The 21,953-nt window shown below is 42.0% G+C and overlaps 3 protein-coding genes across 6 annotated transcripts in view; 2 read left to right on the top strand and 1 right to left on the bottom strand.

Annotated features, from left to right (window-relative positions):
- baiap2l1b (BAR/IMD domain containing adaptor protein 2 like 1b) overlaps nt 1–17,819 on the top strand; it is a 35,772-nt gene extending 17,953 nt beyond the window's left edge. Inside the window, exons 4-14 of the mRNA XM_026997963.2 lie at nt 502–563; nt 2,602–2,673; nt 2,806–2,940; nt 7,775–7,927; nt 8,298–8,453; nt 8,763–8,871; nt 9,062–9,275; nt 11,209–11,268; nt 12,026–12,194; nt 15,148–15,188; nt 15,463–17,819. Of these exons, the coding sequence (XP_026853764.2) occupies nt 502–563; nt 2,602–2,673; nt 2,806–2,940; nt 7,775–7,927; nt 8,298–8,453; nt 8,763–8,871; nt 9,062–9,275; nt 11,209–11,268; nt 12,026–12,194; nt 15,148–15,188; nt 15,463–15,535 (1,244 nt within the window). The 3' untranslated portion in view covers nt 15,536–17,819. The remainder of the gene's footprint in view (nt 1–501; nt 564–2,601; nt 2,674–2,805; nt 2,941–7,774; nt 7,928–8,297; nt 8,454–8,762; nt 8,872–9,061; nt 9,276–11,208; nt 11,269–12,025; nt 12,195–15,147; nt 15,189–15,462) is intronic.
- On the bottom strand, nt 16,862–21,760 carry bri3 (brain protein I3). Of its 3 annotated transcripts, XM_026997964.2 has the most exons (4): nt 21,431–21,760; nt 21,141–21,354; nt 20,342–20,453; nt 16,862–18,201 (listed from the first exon to the last, which is right to left on the bottom strand). In XM_026997964.2, the coding sequence occupies exons 2-4, from the start codon at nt 21,322–21,324 to the stop codon at nt 18,069–18,071; spliced, it is 429 nt and encodes a 142-aa protein (XP_026853765.1). In that variant the 5' UTR covers nt 21,325–21,354; nt 21,431–21,760; the 3' UTR covers nt 16,862–18,068. The 3 variants fall into 3 exon arrangements, with proteins under 3 accessions (XP_026853765.1, XP_035384196.1, XP_026853767.1); XM_035528303.1 differs by having other exon boundaries at nt 21,141–21,760; XM_026997966.2 differs by having other exon boundaries at nt 21,159–21,759.
- A 7-nt stretch (nt 21,761–21,767) lies between these two features.
- The window catches only part of tecpr1b (tectonin beta-propeller repeat containing 1b), a 14,970-nt gene continuing 14,784 nt past the window's right edge, over nt 21,768–21,953 (top strand). For both annotated transcript variants that reach the window (XM_026997962.2, XM_026997961.2), the window contains exon 1: nt 21,768–21,953. This exon is cut by the window's right edge and continues 19 nt beyond it. The gene's annotated coding sequence lies outside the window, so the exon portion shown is untranslated.

Below are 21,953 nucleotides of genomic sequence, written 5' to 3'. Positions count from 1 at the left end.
CCTTCACATGCATCTCTTATACATGTTGATCGGCAGTTCACAAATAGCCGTTGACTAAGTGAGTGGTGGGTGGACTCTTTATAAAAATAAAGTGTTATCTTTTTTACTGTCGGCTTGCGTGAGTGTATTTTAATCCCAATTTGATTGCACTGGGCAGGAGCATGCTTGCAGGATTATAAAACTAGAATGTATGCTGGGAGAGTGAATTGTAATGACATAGTCTGCTGTCACGGAGGGACTGTTTTTTGGAAAACGGGATCCATGGGGTTTAATTGTCATCGGAAGGTTCTGGTTGATTATGTGGTTGATTGTGTTGAATATTACAGATATGTATAAACGGATTAGCTCTCAGTCTCTAGTTTAGTCTGTCTCTGTGTCTCTCTCTCTCCGTGTGTGTGTGTGTGTGTGTGTGTGTGTGTGTGTGTGTGTGTGTGTGTGTGTGTGCGTGTGTGTGTGCGCGTGTGTGTAATGCTGATCACTGTAATTTCCCTCTGTCTGCAGGGGTTGTGCTGATGGAAATCTCTGAAGTCCAGAGAAAGGTTCATTTAGAGCTTGAAGATAACGTAAGTGTTTTTTTTTTAATAAAGCTCGCATAATGGAGTTCTGGCATAACTGAAGTTTGGGAGAAGGAGCATGAAACTCCGACACTCCTCCCTTCCTCCTGCGTCTTTATGCTCCCCCTTTCTTTCTTCTGTGCTGAATCACACTCCCCTTCTCATCCTGGTCTCGTCCTTCTTACCCCTCTGTATCTCCATCGTTCAGTAAGGGCGCTGGCGTCTCTAATCTACAGAGGCCACCCAGAACACTCATTTTAGTTCTTCCCCCTGCTGCGCTCACCCACTGAAGGCTTGGTCGGCACTCATAAACACTTACAAACACAAACACAACAACATCAACAATCCTCATTAGTGCCTTACATTTCCCCAACGTGTCATCCATGACTAGAACTTTACATCCAGCTTTCATTCATTGCTGCATTCAGCCACAGATCCATAAGGATGTCCAACCAGCCCCCCCCCCCCCAAAAAAACAAAACAAAAAAAAAACTGGTTGGGGAATAGAATCTGTGCATCTGCTTGTATAGAAGCATTTAGCAGAACAGGTTTTGGCATGCCCCGACTTGCAGCTGAGGCCACATCTGATGAAAGCGCAGGCCCAGTGCGTTCTGCTAGCTCATCTGCCCCCAGGGTCAATCATAGATCTTGCAAATGAAAAAAACAAAAACAGCAAAAGGCATAGAGCATAAAGGAAATGGCTGGTGCTTAATTAAGGTACATTATGTGATATTTACAGATTCATTACATTTGACAATGCTTATTATAAAATATTGGCACAGGTTTGCTGATTTTGAAGGCTAAGCAATCTGAGATCATCTAAGAGATGGTGATAACCTGCGTTGTTTTGCATGGTTTCACAAGCAGTACCAATAACCTGTCCCCTTCAACCTCTCAACTAAAATAATGATGTATCTTTAAGTTTAGCTACAGATGTTATCCAATAAAACTATTTTAAGATGGTCTTACTAGTCATTCTCATATGCTGTATGTTGGTGCTAACCTGCATCCCTCAGGAAACCAAACTGTGCTGACTCTTTCAAAAACAGGTTTCAAAAACTGGAAAATCCTTGTGTTAAGATAAACATGGAGAGGCTCCATGAGCAAGAGTTTCCTATCATTAAGTTTGTGTTAAAGTACATTATGATTTGACTTTCAAACACTTTCAATCACAAAAAAATAGGCCTAAATGTTATACCTTCTTATCTTAGCCTATGATTACACTGATTAAACACTCATGGACACATGCATATACAGTATGCAATTTTTATTTTGGCACAAGGGCTATTCCCAAAACTACAAACAGATAAAGTCTCTTGTCAGATGTTCTCCAGGTTTATTTTCCTTTCCTCCACGTAGTAACCAATGGCTAAAAACAGACATCTGTTGACATGAACCTGGAATACATGATCAGAAGAGCCCGGTCTTAACACAAGCATGTCAAACAAACCTAGGGAGTATTGAGTTATGTGGCATTCCTGCACTTGTGAATGGACCATCTTTCTGAATGAATAAATAAACCCACTGTAAAAGAGAGTTTGAGCAGTATGTGGAGGAGTTGGCAGAGTGTGGGAACTCAGCTGTTTTCACAGAGAGAGAAACACCGATTAAGAACACACACACACAATCCAAAAAACGGGGGCAGATCGGTGGGCACTACTAGCTGCTGTGGCAGGTTCTGTGGTAATGTACTGGCTTTCTCATCCACCCTCAGCACTGTGTCTCTACTGGAAGCTATGCTTAAAGCATGAGCATGTAAAACTGAGATTGGGGCGGGGGGTTCTGTAGGCATCTCCCAGACTATGACTCATCTTCTTCAGAGCCAAGCTCTTCATCTTATACAGCAGCAGCCTATGCTGCTGGCGCTTCACTCAATGGCCTGTTTTCACTTTTCCCTCTGTGCGTGCGGGTGTTTGTGCGGGTGTTTGTGTGGGTGTTTGAGTGCGGCGCAAACATAAAGATAGCACCAGTGTAGCCTTTTCCTTTCCTAATTACTGCTTATTAGACAGATAGTACTCATACACCGTCCCTTCTTTTGATCCCCTAGTTTAGACGGTTCCACCGTGAGATCATTGCCGAGCTAGACAGGAAGACCGACCTGGATGTGAAGTACATGACGGTGAGTATGGAGAGTGAAAGTCATGCAAGTCCTGTGTTCCAGAAGGCCTGTCTCTGCCTGTGCATGGGGAGAACTCTGCACCCCGACCGTCTGGAGAGCAAGGCAATGATCAAGTGTTCCACCTCTTCACAGGCTACATTTAAGAGGTATCAGATGGAACACAAGATGAAGCAGGACTCGCTGGACAGGTCCCAGGCCGACCTGAAGAAGCTGAGGAGGAAGAGCCAGGGGAAGAACGCGCTGAAGTACGAGAGCAAGGAGAACGAGGTGAGAACGCGTTCCAATCCCTGCTGTCCGGCTGGAGCCCGCATGTTTACAAATGAAAAATAGGCAACGGACTTTGTGTTATGATTTGGAATTCCAGGAATACACCCTGCTGCTGCACTCACACGCACATACGCACAGGTGCATACACACGTGCAATTTGCACACACACATACTTGCCCTAATTGTATATCAAATGGGCAACTTTGTTTCGACTGTTCAGCACAGAAAAAAAACAGCTGAAAAGCTTCTTCAGATGGCTCCATACCAGAAAATATTCCATCTGAGTCAGTTCAGTTCAGTTTTATATGCAAAATAATCAGTTATACGAGTAATGGCCTACCTCAGTTCACATATGACATTTACCACAGAATACGTCATTCCCTAAAAACTGAATACTTGTGAGGGTTACCTACAGGGAGGACATGATTCTGTCTTTCTGCCTCCACATGGCTGAGATTCTGCATTACGGTACCTTTTTCTGAAACATTACTCTCTAACTCAGTGACTTCTCTGCTAGACACGTAATCTGCCTGTCTCACACGTGTATGTTTTTAGACATATGCACTCTCTTTTGAAGCCAAACACAAGACCTTTAACGGGTTCCATTATCCATATTCCTATATGAATTCAGTTTTTACCAGCTGGTTTCACGTAGGTATTATGGATTTATTTTACTATTCAGTTCAATACAACTACAGACGAAAACATTTAAACAGAAATGAGTAAATGTTTTATAGGTTCTTATTAGAGGTGGCACAGATCCGATAACACTATTAGAGGCAAGTCGATGCTGGATCGGGAGAAAGGTTTTTAAGAAACGTGATCCAATACCGTCACAACTCCAGCCTGAAAATAGCACAGCTTTACAGCAGCAACCGCCACATTAGTTTGAGTAGGTCAAATGATAATAGGCTAGACAAGGCAAGGCAGATGTATTTGTATAGCACCTTTCATGCACAGCGGCAACTCAAAGTGTTTCAGCCAGCTTAGTTTGAGTAGATCACATGATAACAGCCGGGTTAGCTAGAAAACAGCTTATACACAGCTGTACAGTTTAACTACTGTTTTCTTCACATTAATGATTTAAACTACAATGTTCAATGGAAATATCCATGAACCTGCGCACATGTGATGACTTGCTTTGCTAACTCAGTGCGCGGTAACAGGTTATCTGCCTTCTAGTGGGAACATTTAAACGAGACAATATTGCGTCTTAGTTCTGATCCGCGTTTCTGTGGAAACACAAACAACATTGTTTCCAGTCAGGCCATGGCATAAGGAAAATAAAGTTCAGAGACAGTAGAAAGAGCAACAGAAACCTCACAGAAACAGAGCTGGAGAGGAGAGGAAAAAGAGTAAACAAACAAGTGAAACACTCTCCTCTAAATTCATGAAGTTGGATTTAGTTTATTCAAACCGCATGAGGAGCGCAAAAGCTGCTGAGTTTGCCGTTAGCCTGCAGAGACTTAAGGTGGACTGGAAAATCTGAATAAACCAAAGAAGATTAAGAATAAGCTAACTTCAACTAACTCCGTCCATAGATTCTTTCAGCTAGAAAGAATAACTCTTGTAATCGTTACCAGATTACATTTCCATTGGTTTTAAGCAGAGGTTGCGTGAAGAGACTCGTATTACAGGTAGCCTCTCTCTCTGTCTGCTCACTTATTGGTGTGTGTGGGGTGTGTGGTGGGTATAGCAGTGATTTACTGCTAAAATTCACAAGAGTAATTATATAAGGTCAATATTAAATTTTTTAGAGTTGCATTCAATGATGAGAAAAAAATCCAGGTGAACTGTGTGAATTTCAGGAGTCAGTGAGTGTGGCAGCCATACTGAGGGGAGCAGAGAGTGTGTGTGTGTGTGTGTGTGTGTGTGTGTGTGTGTGTGTGTGTGTGTGTGTGAGTATGAGTATGAGTGTGAGTATGAGTGTGAGTATGAGTGTGAGTGTGTGTGTGTGTGTGTGTGTGTGTGTGTGTGTGTGTGTGTGTGTGTGATGGGGGTGAGTACAGTACAGCTAAGATGACAGAAGGTGATAACAAAGGCGATATGTATTGTCCCACTAAGGGAGGCGCTGTATGGCACTGGAGGGGAAATGATGCATTAGGCTTGTAAACGTTTTTCATTTTTTTGTAATTTTATTTATATTTATGTGTCATATCCATGCATGATATCTGTAAAAATATAACAATCTAAATTTCACTACAAACAATCAAACCACATCTCCACAGTAGCTTTTAATCAATATCGATTAAAATATAATCAATATTGATATTGAGTGATATTCCCATGCAAGATTTCGGATCGGTACAGAAAAATGAGTATCGTGTCATCTCTAGTTGTCATATGTCGGTCGGCCACGTCTGCATCATTCATGCAGCTCTGTTGTCATTCCTGTCAGGTGGTGTTTGGGGATAAGATTCTGTTTTTTGTGAGCTGCTCAGCTTGCCTTAGGCATGGCGTTTTCACATTTCTCGTGAAGGACTTACTAAACACACTAAACAGACGCTAAACAGATGCTCTGGAGGAAGTGGAGCCTTCTTCGTTTATCTTGGCCATGATTCAGCAGTCTCAGCCTCTTTCTGATGTAGACCTGTTTTATCGACTTTGTTTTTTTCACTAATACTGCATTTGGACAAAAAAAAACAACAACAACAACAACACTGATCGATTTACATGTGTTTTAGTAGGAAAAACCACATCCATATTTTACCCCCTTCATACGGTCATAGTTTGACTCAGACTAGAATGGTGTAAAATCTCATTTGTGTTTATCAGATCTCCTGCCTCTCTACTGCATGAAATGAAGGTGTCCATAGCAACAGGCTAGAGTGTTGATCACAGGTCTGGTGTGATAAACGTGAAGCTCTTTGTGTAGGCCTTTCCTGCCAGTGTTTGTCTGTCCTTCAAACAGGGAGTCTGTGTCTCATATGTCCCTATCCCAACTTTAAACAGGCCTCTAGGGGAGCAGAAACTAGAAATGCTTGCTGCCTATAAAAATCCCACTACCTCTTTAACTCGGGACATTGGGTTTGGTGTGGTGCTGTGCCTGCTCCTGTGATGTTATGGGGAGTGCAGTCTACGTGTTATCACAGCTGCCCAGACTGTTGTCTGTCCAATAGTGTGTGAATGTCTGTGTGTCTGTGAGTGTGTGTGTGGGTGGCAGCCTGCCTGGTTGTGCTCAGGTAACCCTCCCCCACCACCACATACACTCTGAGAAAGCTCGCACTCTGTTTGAGTGCATTTGAGGATGGTGAGATGCAGGGCTGTGTTTGAACAGGGATGAGGGCTGGGCCTTGCTGAAAGCAGCCTAGCTGGAGTATGCTGGCACCCAGAGCAGGAAGCAGATGAAAGGGAAGCCATGTCTGCACTCCAGGCTTTTGCCAGTAAAGCCTGGGGCCCTGCCTTCGACTACAGTAGCACCCTGCTTCTTTCTGTGCCACCCGGCCTGGCTGCTTTCTTCAGCCATAAATATACTGTACCTGAGACTCAACAACAATCCAGTAAAGTGCTGTTGCACCCGTGCAAGAATTAATCAGAGGATTCAGTTAAAAAAAGGAAACATAAAGCGAGCTGTAGCTTCTAGATCCCCCGAAGATCACAGCCAATCTTTGCCCTGTGCTCTGGATATTACGTGATATTAAGGTAAAGACTGAAGCTATTTAACAGCACTCTCGGCTAGATGCGAGTTTAGGCTGTCGTACTGCCTGACTGTGTTTCACTGGTCTATAAAGAAGACAGAAACAAATAAGAGAGATGAGGAAGAGACTTAAAACCATAGCAAATTTCTAACAGTGACAATGCCCAGGCTGCCTAGCCCTTTTTCTTTTTGCCAACCATCGAGGAGGGTAGGTGTGTCTGGCTGTTATGCGTTTGTTTTTTTAATGTGTGAGATCACTGAGATCACTGAGATCATATACACCTCAGGCCCAAAGTGTACACTTCCTGTCATCCTCTGGCTTACACAAGTCATAGGGTGGATCTGTGTGAATAATAACCGCTTTATGAAATGCTTTTGGCTACCAAACCCATTGTAAAATATGTCTTAATTCAGCTTCTATACATTCTGTACCATGCATCACTTGTATGGTATTCATCCTTAATAATTATTGGTGCAACCATTAGTTGCAAGGTATCATTATTTGCTTCACTTTTCAATACAGCAAAAATAAAGAGTGAACAACAATGTGCTCTTAGATTTGGTGAGCTCCTCCAAAAACAAATCAGATGCCGTTTTCCAGTGTGGGGGCTGGTCTGATAGGTCTCAGGAAATGCTGTCCCAGATTGGCTGACAATAACCGGACAATAACTGGAAAAAATACAGAAAAATTAAGAAAAATGAATGGTTCTTTTTCATACCTTATTGCTCATTGCAAGACTATACAAGTACAATATGGTATGACTGTTACACCCCTATTGACAGTTTCTCAGGAATGTAACTGTCATTCATAATAGCATGTGCTATACAAGATTAGAAGTCCATCAAGGGGTTCAGAGATGTTTAATTAGTGAGACCTTTCCAGGAATTCTTGTCATTATTCTTTATTATCAGTGTTTGGGATTCCTGACCTTTTGCGTTTAAGACAGTCTTGTCTTGTTCCACCGCCACCCTTCCTGAGTTAAGAGATAACAATTGACTGTTAATTTCCATCACAAGGGCTGCCATTTAAGTTGACCCTATCAGAATGGTAGGATCAGTGTCGTCATAGTGGACAACAAATAGGCCTTATGTGAGCCATTCTGGTTCTTCTTTGGTTTGTTTTTAGTTAAAACCATAGAGATGCATTTATGAACAGCCAATAAGTGTGTATAGCTGTCATCTTTTATTTCACCGCAGTGTCTAGAGACCCTCACACATCGTCAGATGGACATGCAGAAGTTCATTGCAGATGGTTGCAAAGAGGCTCTGCTGGAGGAAAAGAGGCGGTTCTGCTTCCTGGTGGACAAACATTGTGTTTTCTCCTACCAGATAGCAACCTTCCACGACAAGGTTATTCACTGTAACCCTCACCTCTATGTGTGTATGCTTTTCAGACCATTTTACATTTCACAGATCTGCATGTAAGGCTGCATCCAAGCGTCATCCCTGATGCATTTAGATTTTGGAGATGAGGTCAAGTTTGCTGTGTTTTTTCATGATATAATGAAATGTAAACTTTAATTAAAAAGAAAACTCATTTATATTTCAACCTGTTCCATATACAAACCAGTGACAGTGACTGGCAATTGAGAAAAAAAACTATTAGCTCTGGTTCTCTGACTAAATCTGTAGATCTGACTGGCACCATAGCTTCTAAACTGACAGCTCTAATACTTTGTACATACTCCAACCTCATTTTGTCATTTGTGGACTGCTAAAGGCAAAGGACCTCCTAACAGAGAAGCTATCCAGCTGGCACGACAAATGCTCTGATATTAACAATGTCCCAGAGAGTGTGATGTCAATGATAGAAGGCCTGAACACGCCAATATCCATCACCCCTCAGGCCTCTCCGGCCATGAAGCACCACAGCAGGGTGGGCACTCCTCAACACAACACATGCTAACACTGACAGATAGCACACAAATAAACACACACTCACCTTAACTGTAAAAACACACAACATGTCACTTCTGCATATCCCAAGGTAGCAACTTAGTGCCATGCGGTGTAAAAATACGGTGTAAAAGCAGTTTTACAGGCAGTGTAAAGTTTTCTAATGCTAGAACCTACACAACACTCAGCACATGATACTCTAATGCTTAAAACAATAGCAGCGTAGGTGCTCCTGTTCTGTGTTCAAACCAGGCTATTAATCAACATTACTTGCGTAATTTTCTCACAGAACAACTCAGAAGCAATTATTACACCACCTGCACCCCCTCTGAAGGCTCAAACCAGTCCACTAGTTAACATGTTCGCAAAAGAAACACCCAAGCCGGAGCACGTGACTGGTAGGTTCAGTGTGCCGATTTGTACTACACTGATTTCTTCTAGACATAATATAGAAGTCTATTTTATTAAGTGTAAGATTTATGTGGAATGCTTTACACCTTAATACATAGTACACAAAAATAGTAGGCCTTTGTCTACCAGAGGAATCATCACTATTAAATATCTCTTTTGTCCACACCAAAATGGCAGATCATAACAGTGAAGAGAGCGGATTGGCCAGGTCTGTCTCTATGGCTACGGGGTTGAACAACGTGGGCCGAAGGCCCCGGGTGAAGACTATCTTCCCCCACAAATCTGGCAGTAAAGACAACCTACTGAGCTTCGAGGAGGGTGACATCATCACCCTGCTCATCCCTGACGAGAAAGATGGCTGGCTTTATGGAGAGCTGGAGAAGACTAGACAGTAAGTATGATGGGAGTAGCTAACGAAGTGTCCAGTCAGCGTAGGTACAACATAGCTTTTAGTAAAACGGCTTGTGAATGTATAATAAAGATCTATTTACTGAACTGAACTTATGCATTATGAATTGGCATTGATGGAATGGTTTATTTAACTATTATGTATTTACTTAATATTGCTATCATTTTACTGTTGAAGTTTCTTGGATTTAATAAGAGACATAAAATACATTTTTATCAACATTTTAGCCAGCTAAACATTTTAGCTAGCTATTCAAGCTTTAAGTGTATGGTTTTCCTGTTCTGGCGGATTTACAAGAGCCATATGCAAGTATAGTTGTTTGCATATCTAGGAGGACACCAGATAACTCACCCAGCACCATGTTGCATTGCACCTGCTGAGGGCTTTTCATGCATCCGGCCCAGCCACTGAAGTTATTGTCTCGGTGGAGAAAGTCTGTGTACACAACTCTCCACGTCTTTCTGCAAACCATCTGTGGCAAAGGACGCCAGTTTCGTCTCTGTCAACTGAACCGCGCTTCTAGACCTAAGAGAGCTTCAACAGTTCAACTGTGGCAGCTAGTATGAGATGGTAGCACACATGACAGCTAAGTGTCTACCGAATAGTAACGTGGGAGAAACAAAAGCAATAAGAGCACACAGCTATGTGGAAAAAGATCTCCTGTCTCAACCATGTCTCCAAATAATTATAGTATGGCTTCCACTTGGTCAGCCAGAGAACAAATCCCGCCAGTTGGTGCAAGCTGGCTGGCTGCATTTTAATAATATGTCCTTAAGCTAATCAGTTTCTGTCCCCTAATAATACCAAGTGCACTCTCACTTTGTCAGGGTGCAGTAGCCGTGCCAGTGAGCCATGTAATTCAAGATTTGTCGTGAAAAGACTTAGGGAAACCTAAACTGTAAACAGTAGGAAATATACAGTTTTATTTCAGTATTTAAAAATAAACTGTATGGATTCATTTCATCAGCGACCCTTACAGTGCATTCAGGTGGCTGCAATAAACTGAGTGTTTTATTTAAAGAAAATCACTTCCTGATGAAATGTCATTAATAATAAATTATCCTTTTATAGGTAAGTTAGTCCTTTGGTGTATCTGTGGAGAGAGTATGAGACAAGGCCAAACTTGTAGACGAAAAGGGTTTCTCTTTTAGCCCAAGGGCATCTGCAGGTCCTGCAGATATAAGGCAAACAGCTGACTGAAGTCCATACTCAGATAGACAAACATTAACCTTTTTATTCAGAAATGCACCAGGGAATAAGTGCATTATTTCTGGGTAAAAATTCACAGTATACAGACATGCCATTGAGGTTTACAGCAGTACCTTATGTAATCCAGAGTTTGGTTGGACACCCACTGGGTGAGTGTCATGAGTCCAGCCTAATTTTAAGCAAAGTTCTTGAGTGAAACTTATGTTAGCTAGCTACATTCTTTAGGTATCGTATGAGTGAGATAATTAGCTGTCTTTCCAGATGCGACATGGTGATGGTATTGGCTACTGAATATCTGATAGTGGCATTCTCTCTGCTCATCAGAACTTCTTGTTTTTGGTTTTAAACCAAACACGTGTGAAAATAAAAATTATTTTGTTAGGAAAGGGGCCAGAAAGGTCTGTTCAGCATGTTCTGAATAGCACTTAATTCTTCTCTCTCTTTTCATCACTCAAAGTTTCCAAAAATGCCATTTAATTACAAATATTTCAAGAATCTGTGCAGCATTTTGTTCTGAGTATATGTTTCCTCATGGAAAACCATGACAAAAGGTCATGACAAATCGGCTTTTATTTCTTTTTGCAATGTTTCACGCGTATCTTAGAGAAGAAGAGTTTTGTTCTTATTCCCCAAAATGAAATATTTTTTGCTAATCTTTTTCCCATGTATGTAACTGAATACTGTATGCAAATTTCCATTTTCACAGGAGAGGCTGGTTTCCATCCTCCTACTGTTGTCCATATGTAGAACCTGTGATAAATAACAGGTAATCAGACTCTCCTTGCACACAAACACACACCCACATGCACACACACTTCTCTGTTGTCCTCCTGATTACTGCTGATATCGATCAGTTCTCTTTTAAAGACAAGGAAACCAAAGCTGAGGTCACGCTCTATTTTCAACCCATTGCGTTTTTCAAGACCTTTACATCCTCATTGTCCAAGAGGGCTGTAGCACCTCAGTTCCTGAATCATGAATACAGCAGCACAAAAGACATGAAGAAATACATGTCAGTGTAACCTAACTCATATACCAGCTACCTCAAAATAAAAAGAGTTAAACATTAAACATTTGTTGCGTTGGTCAGCATGACTCTCTTGAACTGGCTGATGCCGTAAAGCCTTGCTAAATGAGGTTATGGGATTAATGTGTCGTTAGTCAGGATGTGGAATGATTCCTCTAAACCAAGATGAGCTGCACATGTGCGTGGGAAGAGTGACTAAAGTGATATAAAGGGGCCATTTACACATTTAGCATATGTGGATTGAATGAGCCAGTCTAGATTATATGTATGATTCTAAATATGCAGTTATTGGTGTAGTTGACTCAAGCAACTTACGTATGAGCAACATAAAAGAACATATGCTTTAGTGCTTTAAATAATAGTCTGGGCATCTGGCTGATACTAATAATCATCAAATTATTCAATCCAGTCCTGTATAGATTGCTCACTGTTAACAGGCAAAACCAGTGATTAAGGAGAAGGGCCGTTTGGTCTGATGTGTGATCTGGTGTTGCAGTGTTGTTGGGAACCTTCCAGTGCGGAGTAAGAGTGTGGCCAACCTTCTGCAGCAGGACAACGAAGAGAACACGATGGTGCTGCCTCCACCTGACTACAGAGACTCCTCCGTCATAAGGAACTCTGCCAAGTCCCTGACATACACATACACTCCTCCCTCTGAAAACAAGGTCAGAAGCCCTCAAGTCCTGTTTCAGTTGGCTCTCAATGTAGCCCAGGTTCATCGAGCTAATGCTGAACTCATTTGGTATTAAGATGACTGAAAATGTGTCTGTTGAATCTGTTTAGATTGCAGATCATCTATATTACATGTTATTTTCTGAATAAAAAAGACTAGATATAGATCAAGAGTCCACAGACATGAAGTTCTATGAGATACTCAATGGTTCTGAAGAGATGGTTCTCTGAAAAATCATGCTCATACTCCCACATCACAAAGCTGTCAGTTCAGCACACGCAACAAAAACCAAGTGACTTAGTTCCAATAACTCCGCTCCCTTGTTATTGTGTGTGTACCGGCATGAAGGTGCCAAACACTCCAGCGTGCCGCGGATATGATAACATTCCACATGGCTGAGTGGATTGTGCCGTGAGGTCTGCAGAACAATGCTAAACCCCCTGTGTATGGACAGGGGAGTGGCATTAGCCACAGTGGCTCACACAAGGCCAGCCATTTGACTAGGAAATGCCTGGGGAGCTCTCCAACTGACATTCCCTGAGCTGGGACTTTCTGCTTATGTGCCTTGAGTGACAACTTTTCAAGCTTACCTTTGCTTTTATGGCATTCAGCAGACGTTCTTATCCAGAGCGACTTACAAAAGTGTTTTGCCATCTAGTCATAGGATGCGTCCCACCCAGTACAATAGATCTGAATTCAAGATACTATTGAGCTAGGATACTGCTAGATACAAGCGTTAGGGCTGACCCCTAGAAGGAATTACAATAGTTTATCAAGGAAGGCACTTCTATAATGATGCTGAAGTTACCCTACAAATTTCACTAGGATGAACAGAGCATGGTTAAAGGCTGCTTTGCTTAACCTAGCAAACCTAGACATGGGCGTTACATGCATGCAAATCTTTAATAAAACTTGGGGGTGCATGTGCTTGTCAGCAGTGGTTCGAGGTTGTATGTAAATCATTCTGTTTACACAAACAAATGCACAGTTGCCAATAGCTAAGATCTCTTATAAATTACATTATCACACATTCTCAGGTTCGTCCTGGCGCCAGCCCTAGTGTGGTGTGACATATAACCTGACCTGTTCTCTAACTGAGCTCTGGTGCCGTGACCTACGTCATATTTGTGCAGTCTTCATTTCCATCAAGCGATTAGGGTCTGTCCCATGTGCAGCACACAGAAACAGTGAGCAGCTAACCAGCGTTAGCGTGCGGCCTCGAGGGGGGGGTTGGGTCCGATTGGCGAGGCTGTGAAAGGGGACACTCCTCTCTGAAGCCAGTGAAATATTCATTGCCCACCCAATCCTCGGGTGAGCCCCAGAGGCTGAGGCTGCTAGCCATGCTTCCGGTCCATGGCTATGCCGTGCCGGTGGAATTCCACACTGAGCTCAACCTGAAACCGCCTGAAAAGTTCAGCCAGTAGAGAGCTCTCCTCTCGTTCATTCAGCTAGCTCACCTGGCTGTTTGGAATGAAAGCTAAAATAGCACAATCGCACTGCTCGCTGTGTGCGTAATTAGATTTTATATTGCATTACTGCATGTGAACATAAGTATTTCACAGTCAGAATAAGAGTCAGCTACGTAGGTGTGGAGGCCCGTTGTCCAACACCTGTCCTCTCTGCTGAGGCTTGGCTCACTCGTGAGGCTAAACAGGGCCTGGTGCCATGTGATTACTCAAGCAGGGCTGGGCTCTGGGCTGTGATTAGCCCTAGAAAGCCGAGGCAAGAAGAGAGATGCTTCACAAGCACTTCTTTCACTGAAAAGAGCAAAGTGTCATATCGGCACCAAAGGGCCGGCTTTCTCCATACAACGTTTCATCAGATTATGACGGGAACAGAGCAGGAAGAGGCAGAAATGCCCACCTGGTTTGCTGCTGAGGTGAGAGAAGGGCGAGAAGAAGCAAGACAGGGAGCAGAAGGGCAAATCGAGCACAAATCAGCAGTGGAGTGGAAGTTAAAGTATGAGGGTCACGGGCTTGGCAGATGTACAAACCATCGACTGAGATTAGCTCTCTACCTCAACCTCACTCACGGCCTCGGTTGATGTACCCAGCCATCGACTAAGATTAGCGCTCTACCTCAACCTCACTCAAAAAGGCTCTCACTGTGTTCTTAGACAGGACGTTGCCAATTTGTAGCCACTAGTCACCTGACTTTTTAACAGTGGAGGTCATGAGTACACCAGGCGCACATAGCTTCCAGTCACAACAGACAATTCCTTAGACAGTGGCCTGCATGCCAGGGACTCCCTAATTAGATTGTGGATTAAATGAAGCAGCTGGACAGGGCTGCTTTTCAAATGTATTGGGCTGCTTTGCACTGAGGACTGACTATCACCTGAGTGGACTGCTGCCACCATCTAGTGGAGATGTTTTGCCAGTGCACCACTTATTGTAAGATTTTTGTATTGCAAACTCAGTTTTTAATTCAATCTTATTCACTAGTTTCACTTATTTCACTAGTTTTTTTTTATTACCTGTCTTGTAAAACTGCGCCGTCTAATGTTCTTGCACTGGACATGAGAGTGGTTTTAATTTGTTATGTGTGACTGAATTATGTTGTATTTATGTATGGGAATACTGATAAAGTAATAAAAGAAAAATTTTCACTAATATCAGAAATATTTATGACAACATACACCTCCTTAGGAAAGGAAACTTCCTTTCAGTTCACTTAACAGAGAGAAAGAATTGTCAGTGTGCTGTACTTTACCTGGATTTGAAGTTAAAATTGACTAGTCTTTCCGGCACGACCAGATTCCAGTCTGCAGACGGAGTTATGGTTCATGCTGATATGTCTGACCGAGATGTTTTGTTGTTGTTTGTTGGCATTGTTTTTTACATTTTTGAACTTAGAAATAATAAATTTAACACAAGTCAGCAAAATAGGGAAACGTCTGTGTGGTATGGGGTGCTTAGGTGATGTTTGTCCTCTGTTTCTCATAGGTTCCTCAGTCAAACGGAATTGCAAAGCCTCCTTTTCTAGGGTGAGTATGCGGCTCACGAATTTTAACCAAATCTGCCATCTGGAAACAGGTCTTTTCAGAAGGCAGAGTCTTATGCAAATTGCTATGTGCAGAAGGAGATAGTGATTTCAAATTCAAATGCAGTATAAAATGCAAAGTATACGTCAACCAGTGCATAAACCACTTTTTTCACTGTTACGTAACATGATGCTTATAATCCATAGGCTCAGTTAAAGCTTAAGAGCATGCACTCATCTGACCTAGATTTGAGTACTGAAGAGTGTCTTTTCCTCAGGGGAGGGAACCCCTTTGCTACAGTAAAGCTGCGGCCCACAGTCACCAATGACAGATCAGCTCCCGTCATCTGATCATCACCACTGCATGCCATCAACACACCACCATCACCACCATCTTTCAACACACCCTGCATCAACCAGTAGGCACACAGAGAACCCTCTCATCTGCAAATGACTGCATCACACAAGAACTTTGTAACAGGCCTCAGTGGACATGGACATGGAACCTCCGCTAGAGGTGCCATGCTGATTTAAACCAGCGTTTTGCTCATCGTACATAATCATCACATGATGGCAAATGCCACATTTATTTATGTACCTTATTAAAGCCAATATACATGTTTTTAATGACTTGCATCTTTCAAGGTCAGGGACGCTTGGCAGTGCTGCCAAAAGCGAGACCGTTCCAGACACAGACCTAAGGAAGAGCAATATTTCTGATAGGGAACAGCCCTCTTCCAAGAGCAAATGGCTGTGTATATGTGCATATTTTGTCCCAGATGTAAACTCCTAGCTTGGATCCAGATCCAGACGTTTGCTTTTAAGATGGAGGCATGGCATGCCGTACATACCATGTGTTCAGCTGGATTGGATCCCAGATTGTTTAAAAAACTGAATTTTCCATTGCCATAGAACTGCTAAACGGAGCACGCATTGAATTAGCAAAAGAGTCAGTGATATAACGTTGCACTTGTAATTATGCAGGAGTATAAAATATCACATTTTTAACCATCACAGCTAAAGGTACACTATGATTAAAGATTTGTACTTGTTCCAAAGGCTTGATACGAGTGTTTAGACAAGGTTTTGCTGATGTCACATACTAGCAGCATTTCCAAATCTTTTTTTTTTTTTTTTTTTTTTTTTTAATCAGAGGACACATTTGCCTTATTGTTACTGAAAATGGCTTCTCTTTCTGTGAATGTATGCAGCTCTCAAGAGTACATTACATCTAAGAACCACTCTGACACAGACCTTATAATTGCAGTAATTGCACTTGATGCATTTTCATGCTGTCAACAAATATCTTTCACTGCCGCTCCTCCCATGTCCTGTGGATTATTGCTGTATAAAAATAAAGTTTTATTACCAAACTCGAGTTATTTTAAAATCTATTTTACGTATGTAAAATAGTCTAGTGCATATGCGGTTGGTAGCATTTGAAGCACATTGTGGTATTGTGCTAAGTCTAAAAGGTCAAGTGTTTGGCTCCTGTAAACGTTAGGAAATTTGTTCATACACAGTAAAGAAAAGACCATAATCAAATTTGTTCTGTCTAGCATAACAAACAGAAAAATAAATGTGTCTAATAAAAAAAGCATGTTCAGTAGCACCTGGTTTGATATGAGCAATCTGCAAGTTGATTAGTATATAAAGAAACAACTAAGACTCAAAAGGTAGCATTCATAGAATTTTATTTACATTATGTCATATAAAAAAATCTGAATGATCATAACAGCGTGCGTAGTGTTCTTAAGCAGATCAAATAAACCTATACTGAATATTGAATTATCATCATCATTGTGGCAAAGTCATGAGATTCTACAGTGAGTGGGGGGGGACACAGAAAACATTCATTCTATACTGATTGTCTTTCATTGGGAGAGGTACAGCAAACCCTCCCTCCCCACAAAAAAACAGCACATATCCATTACCTCTGGGTCACACTGACATTCCTGTCTCATTTGCTCACACAGGAGATCATTTCAGAATGACTGACCATCCCGTACTGATCACTAGTACAGTGCTAATCACAGTGTGGCTCCTGAGACACAGCAGAGGCCACTCCCACGCCATTTCCCCAAGCGACAGACATTTTTAGGTTAGACAAACATCTCATGCTTACAAGCACCACTGTAACCGTTACGTTACAGAGGACACAGGCGCTCAGTGTGAAGGTAATGGTAAAGGAAGCAAAACTGGCAAGCCTGAACAGAGAACAGAGAGGAAGTGGTTTGGTCATCTAGAAGCAGGATGTGATGTAAATGTGGAAAAGACGTTCAGCCCTGCGAACAAAGCCTACAAGATCGGTTACGCCGATTCAAATCCCTATACTTGCGAAGCAGCAGGCAGCTTAGATCCTCATCTCTTAATAACAGAGAATGAAAATTCCTCAGTAGGAGAAACAGGCCAGAAGTGTGAGGTAATTACCTCACTCAGACACATGAGTTTACTCAGGCTGAGTCATCATTAGAAGTTGAACTGGTATGCAAGTTGAACTGGTCTTAATTGTGGTGGTGTTCTTATTTTTGCCAAGTCCATTTATGGTCTCCATGCTTTTGCAGCCTAAAGTTCATAGCCATCTTAAAGGCACAGGTGATTGGATGAGACAGGTGTGGCTTGCATGCCAAAAAAAGCAAATAAATCTAAGTGTCTGTCTTTCCAGGCAATGTAAAAGTAGAAAACTCAGAATTCACTAACCTCTTGGGGAACCATATGGCTGTTCACTATAATGATTTGGATTATTATACAAGATGTGCAATTATATCTTTTAATGACATTGTGTAAATCAAGGATTTAAAACAAAACAAACAAACAAAAACAAACAAACAAACAAACAAGCAATGGTCACTGGGCCCTAAAGGTCAGCTGCTGTTTGGTCCCTCTAGCCAAACGTGGCACCACAGTTGGGACACCTCCTCTGTCGCAGGGCCAGGCAGAAGAGGATCCCCAAGGGGAAGAACAGAATGGCACACATGATCCCAAGACAGGTGAAGTCATCCTCCAGCACCCCCACCCTGCATCACAGAGAAATGGCCAGAGATGCGGACGTTACGGATTAATGAAGAAAAGAAAAAAATGTATTTTTTTAAAAATCACCATTCGACTTGGATTCAAGTAAAGGTACATCCCAAAAAGACAACTCCTATTTAAATGTGACTAATTACATTGTATATTCAAGACTTGCACTTAAATAAATATTTCTTTCAGTGCATTAAATTTATGCAACCTCTGTGTAGTCCAGAACTGACAGTCATAAATGGTATGTTATGAGGATTGAAAAGGAATCGAGCTTTAGAGAACACGCTGCTCCTTTTACTATAATTACGGCCTCAGCATGAACATGGAGGAACTAAAAGTGCATACAAAAATCACATGTTTGAGGTCAGACATTTATCATATACTCTGCAAACACCACCACCAATAATAATAATAGTTACTGACCCTTTACCTACAATTGTTGGAAGCAAGCTTAATGTAACGATGTAATCATTTTCCAAATGTTTTTTTCCATAAAAAAAATCTCATTATCTGTAAAGCAAAATCTTTGGAAAAAGCAGGAACACAAACCCACAGAAACCACTACACTTATATTGTACAAAAAATAGGCATCAGTACAGCAAACTCCCAAAAAGTTGTTTTTGCTGTTAAGATGAAAATGAAAAACACATATTGAGTACTTTGGCTGATGCAATGTTCGCAAAAGTGTCAGTCATTTTCATGTGACAAGTCATGCCAAGTCGGAGAAAGGCCAAGTATGTTTGTTAGGTCTCTCTGATTGGACCAACCCCATTAAGTGAAAATAACTCAAGCACTGATTGGCAGATGAAAAGAACCAGAGTCCATGTTGCCAAAGCATATGCATATAATTCTTATCTTGTGATGCTCCACATGCCAAAAATGAGAACCAGTTGAAAACACAGATTTTTTTTTTAAACATTTTCTGTACCAATCCAATAGCAAAATCTTGCCCTTGAATATCATCCAATATCGATCCTTTATGTTTTCATTCACTGGGTAGCAGCGGTTTGGTTGTTTTGGGGTGAAACTTTGTTGGGGATTTTTCTTGTGTGAGATGCATCATGTATGCTATATTTTTACACATATGAAATTTACACTACAGTTCATCTACACTCTTCTCATCAGTGAATGCAACTAATTCCACATCAACTTAATATTGACCTTACATAATTACTCTTGTGAATTTTAGCAGTAAATCACCGCTATACCCACCACACACACCAATAAGTGAGCAGACAGAGAGAGAGGCTACCTGTAATACGAGTCTCTTCACGCAACCTCTGCTTAAAACCAATGGAAATGTAATCTGGTAACGATTACAAGAGTTATTCTTTCTAGCTGAAAGAATCTATGGACGGAGTTAGTTGAAGTTAGCTTATTCTTAATCTTCTTTGGTTTATTCAGATTTTCCAGTCCACCTTAAGTCTCTGCAGGCTAACGGCAAACTCAGCAGCTTTTGCGCTCCTCATGCGGTTTGAATAAACTAAATCCAACTTCATGAATTTAGAGGAGAGTGTTTCACTTGTTTGTTTACTCTTTTTCCTCTCCTCTCCAGCTCTGTTTCTGTGAGGTTTCTGTTGCTCTTTCTACTGTCTCTGAACTTTATCTTCCTTATGCCATGGCCTGACTGGAAACAATGTTTGTGTTTCCACAGAAACGCGGATCAGAACTAAGACGCAATATTGTCTCGTTTAAATGTTCCCACTAGAAGGCAGATAACCTGTTACCGCGCACTGAGTTAGCAAAGCAAGTCATCACATGTGCGCAGGTTCATGGATATTTCCATTGAACATTGTAGTTTTAATCATTAATGTGAAGAAAACAGTAGTTAAACTGTACAGCTGTGTATAAGCTGTTTTCTAGCTAACCTGGCTGTTATCATGTGATCTGCGGTGCCTCTGAACTGTGACACTATTGGATCAGTTTTCTTAACGTTTCTCCCGATATCCAATCCAGCATTTTTGCTGGTATGGACTCGCTTCTGATGATATTGAATCGGTTCCATCTCTTGATGAAAATTATACAAAGTATGTTGAACTAAAATTTATGATGACTAGATTATGCACACCCTATAACTCTCTAGTACAGCAAATGAGCACCATTCCCATGTCCACAACAGTAATGGCGTTTCCTCACCTGCATGCCGGGCATCCTCCTACGACCACTACGGAGGGCTGAATGATGGTGTACGTGTTGGCATAGTTTGGTTGTTGGCCTACGGGGGCAGCCTGCACAGATGCAGGGTAGCCTACAGAAAGGAAGGGGAGGTTGTGTGCAGTCATTAGAACTATTGCACACTCTTCCTGAGACTTGAACAAAACAGAAAAGGGCAAAAGCATGTTTGTGTCAAGATGCTGAGGTTTCCAAACAGCAGCAAGAGACAAAGACATCACCACTTCCTATACATTTCCTGACCGAGGCCGTGAGACCAAAGCCCTGTTCTACAAGTTTCGAGAGCTGTTGGAATATTATGACAAGACATTAACAAATTAACACAACCCAGGATGAATTAATAATAAAACATCTCATTTCATAAGAATTGCAAATACAAAATAACCGTTGGACGAAACATCTTTAAGTTGCCTAAACAATACACACCCCCACTGAAAAGTGAAAGCAAAGCTGTGCTTTATGAACAGGCTACATGACGAACGAAACGGTCACCATGAGAAAATAAATCGCGATAAAGTCGCGATAATTTAGGACCATGGATCTTTCAGAATAGGTTGGTAGCAGACATGTACCGGCTGGGGGGGTTAAACTTTCTAAAACGACTACGGGATGCAAACGATGAAACTTTATCCCCGCGTTCCAGTGTGTGACGACACACAGCCGCCCGTACGTATCGATATGTCGCACGAGGGACTCTGGTTACGTCCAAAGTCATTCCGTATAGGATCTGCAGTAGACAAGTACGGTGCACAAAGCCACTTACCCGCAGACGTCGGCTTACCTTGCGCATCTGGGAACGGGTATGGCGGAGGTGGCGAGTGGAAGCCCCCGGGTGCCGGAGCATGCGGTGGGATCGCTCCGTAGTTGTTCTGCTGCCCATAATCCAGCGCCCCCGGTACGATGTTGTAGGCAGGGGGTCTATCTTGCAGAAGAGGCTTGTTATCCATACCCGACGGGACGCGTCCTCTTTATTATGGCTATTAATGTAACACGTTAACACGCTCACCAAATTACCATCGGGTTGTTTTTGTTTGTCTGTTTGTTTTTTGTTACCTTTTGCGTCATACAATATTTAATTATGAGGACAGATGCCAAAACCAAGAACGCTGGACGAAGGAAATTGGAACTTCACCGCCCTCCATGCGCCAACTTTGTCCCCAACAGCACACTCAAAAGCGTCCCCGAACCAAACACTCGAGGACCTGGGTGACTATTGCGAAGTCAATATTTTACAAAAACGCCATAACAACCATAAATCGATTTATCTTATCCCTTAAGAGGAAAATCTTCACAGGAGTTTCGAACTAAAACTCCTCGACAAACTTAAAAAAACGTCACCCTGCTATTTGGTCGGTCACAAGACAGAAGTCATGTGATGAGTTGGGCCGCGCCTGCCGAGGGAGACGCTTCTTAAAGCGCTAGTGGACGTTTTCCTCGGCGATCGCCATCTCACGGCAGGTGCAACACTTCGTCCTCCGACCAATTTCATAATGGCAAATGATTTATAGCTATTTAAAATGGCTTAGTTAAAGCCTAAAATAAAAGCCATTTTTACCCGTATGAAATTCTGAAACAG

This window comes from Electrophorus electricus, chromosome 1, assembly GCF_013358815.1.
Source record: "Electrophorus electricus isolate fEleEle1 chromosome 1, fEleEle1.pri, whole genome shotgun sequence".
Taxonomy (NCBI): Eukaryota; Metazoa; Chordata; class Actinopteri; order Gymnotiformes; family Gymnotidae; genus Electrophorus; species Electrophorus electricus.
The sequence above is the reverse complement of the archived record's forward strand: the minus strand, read 5'-3'. Positions and strand labels throughout refer to the sequence as shown.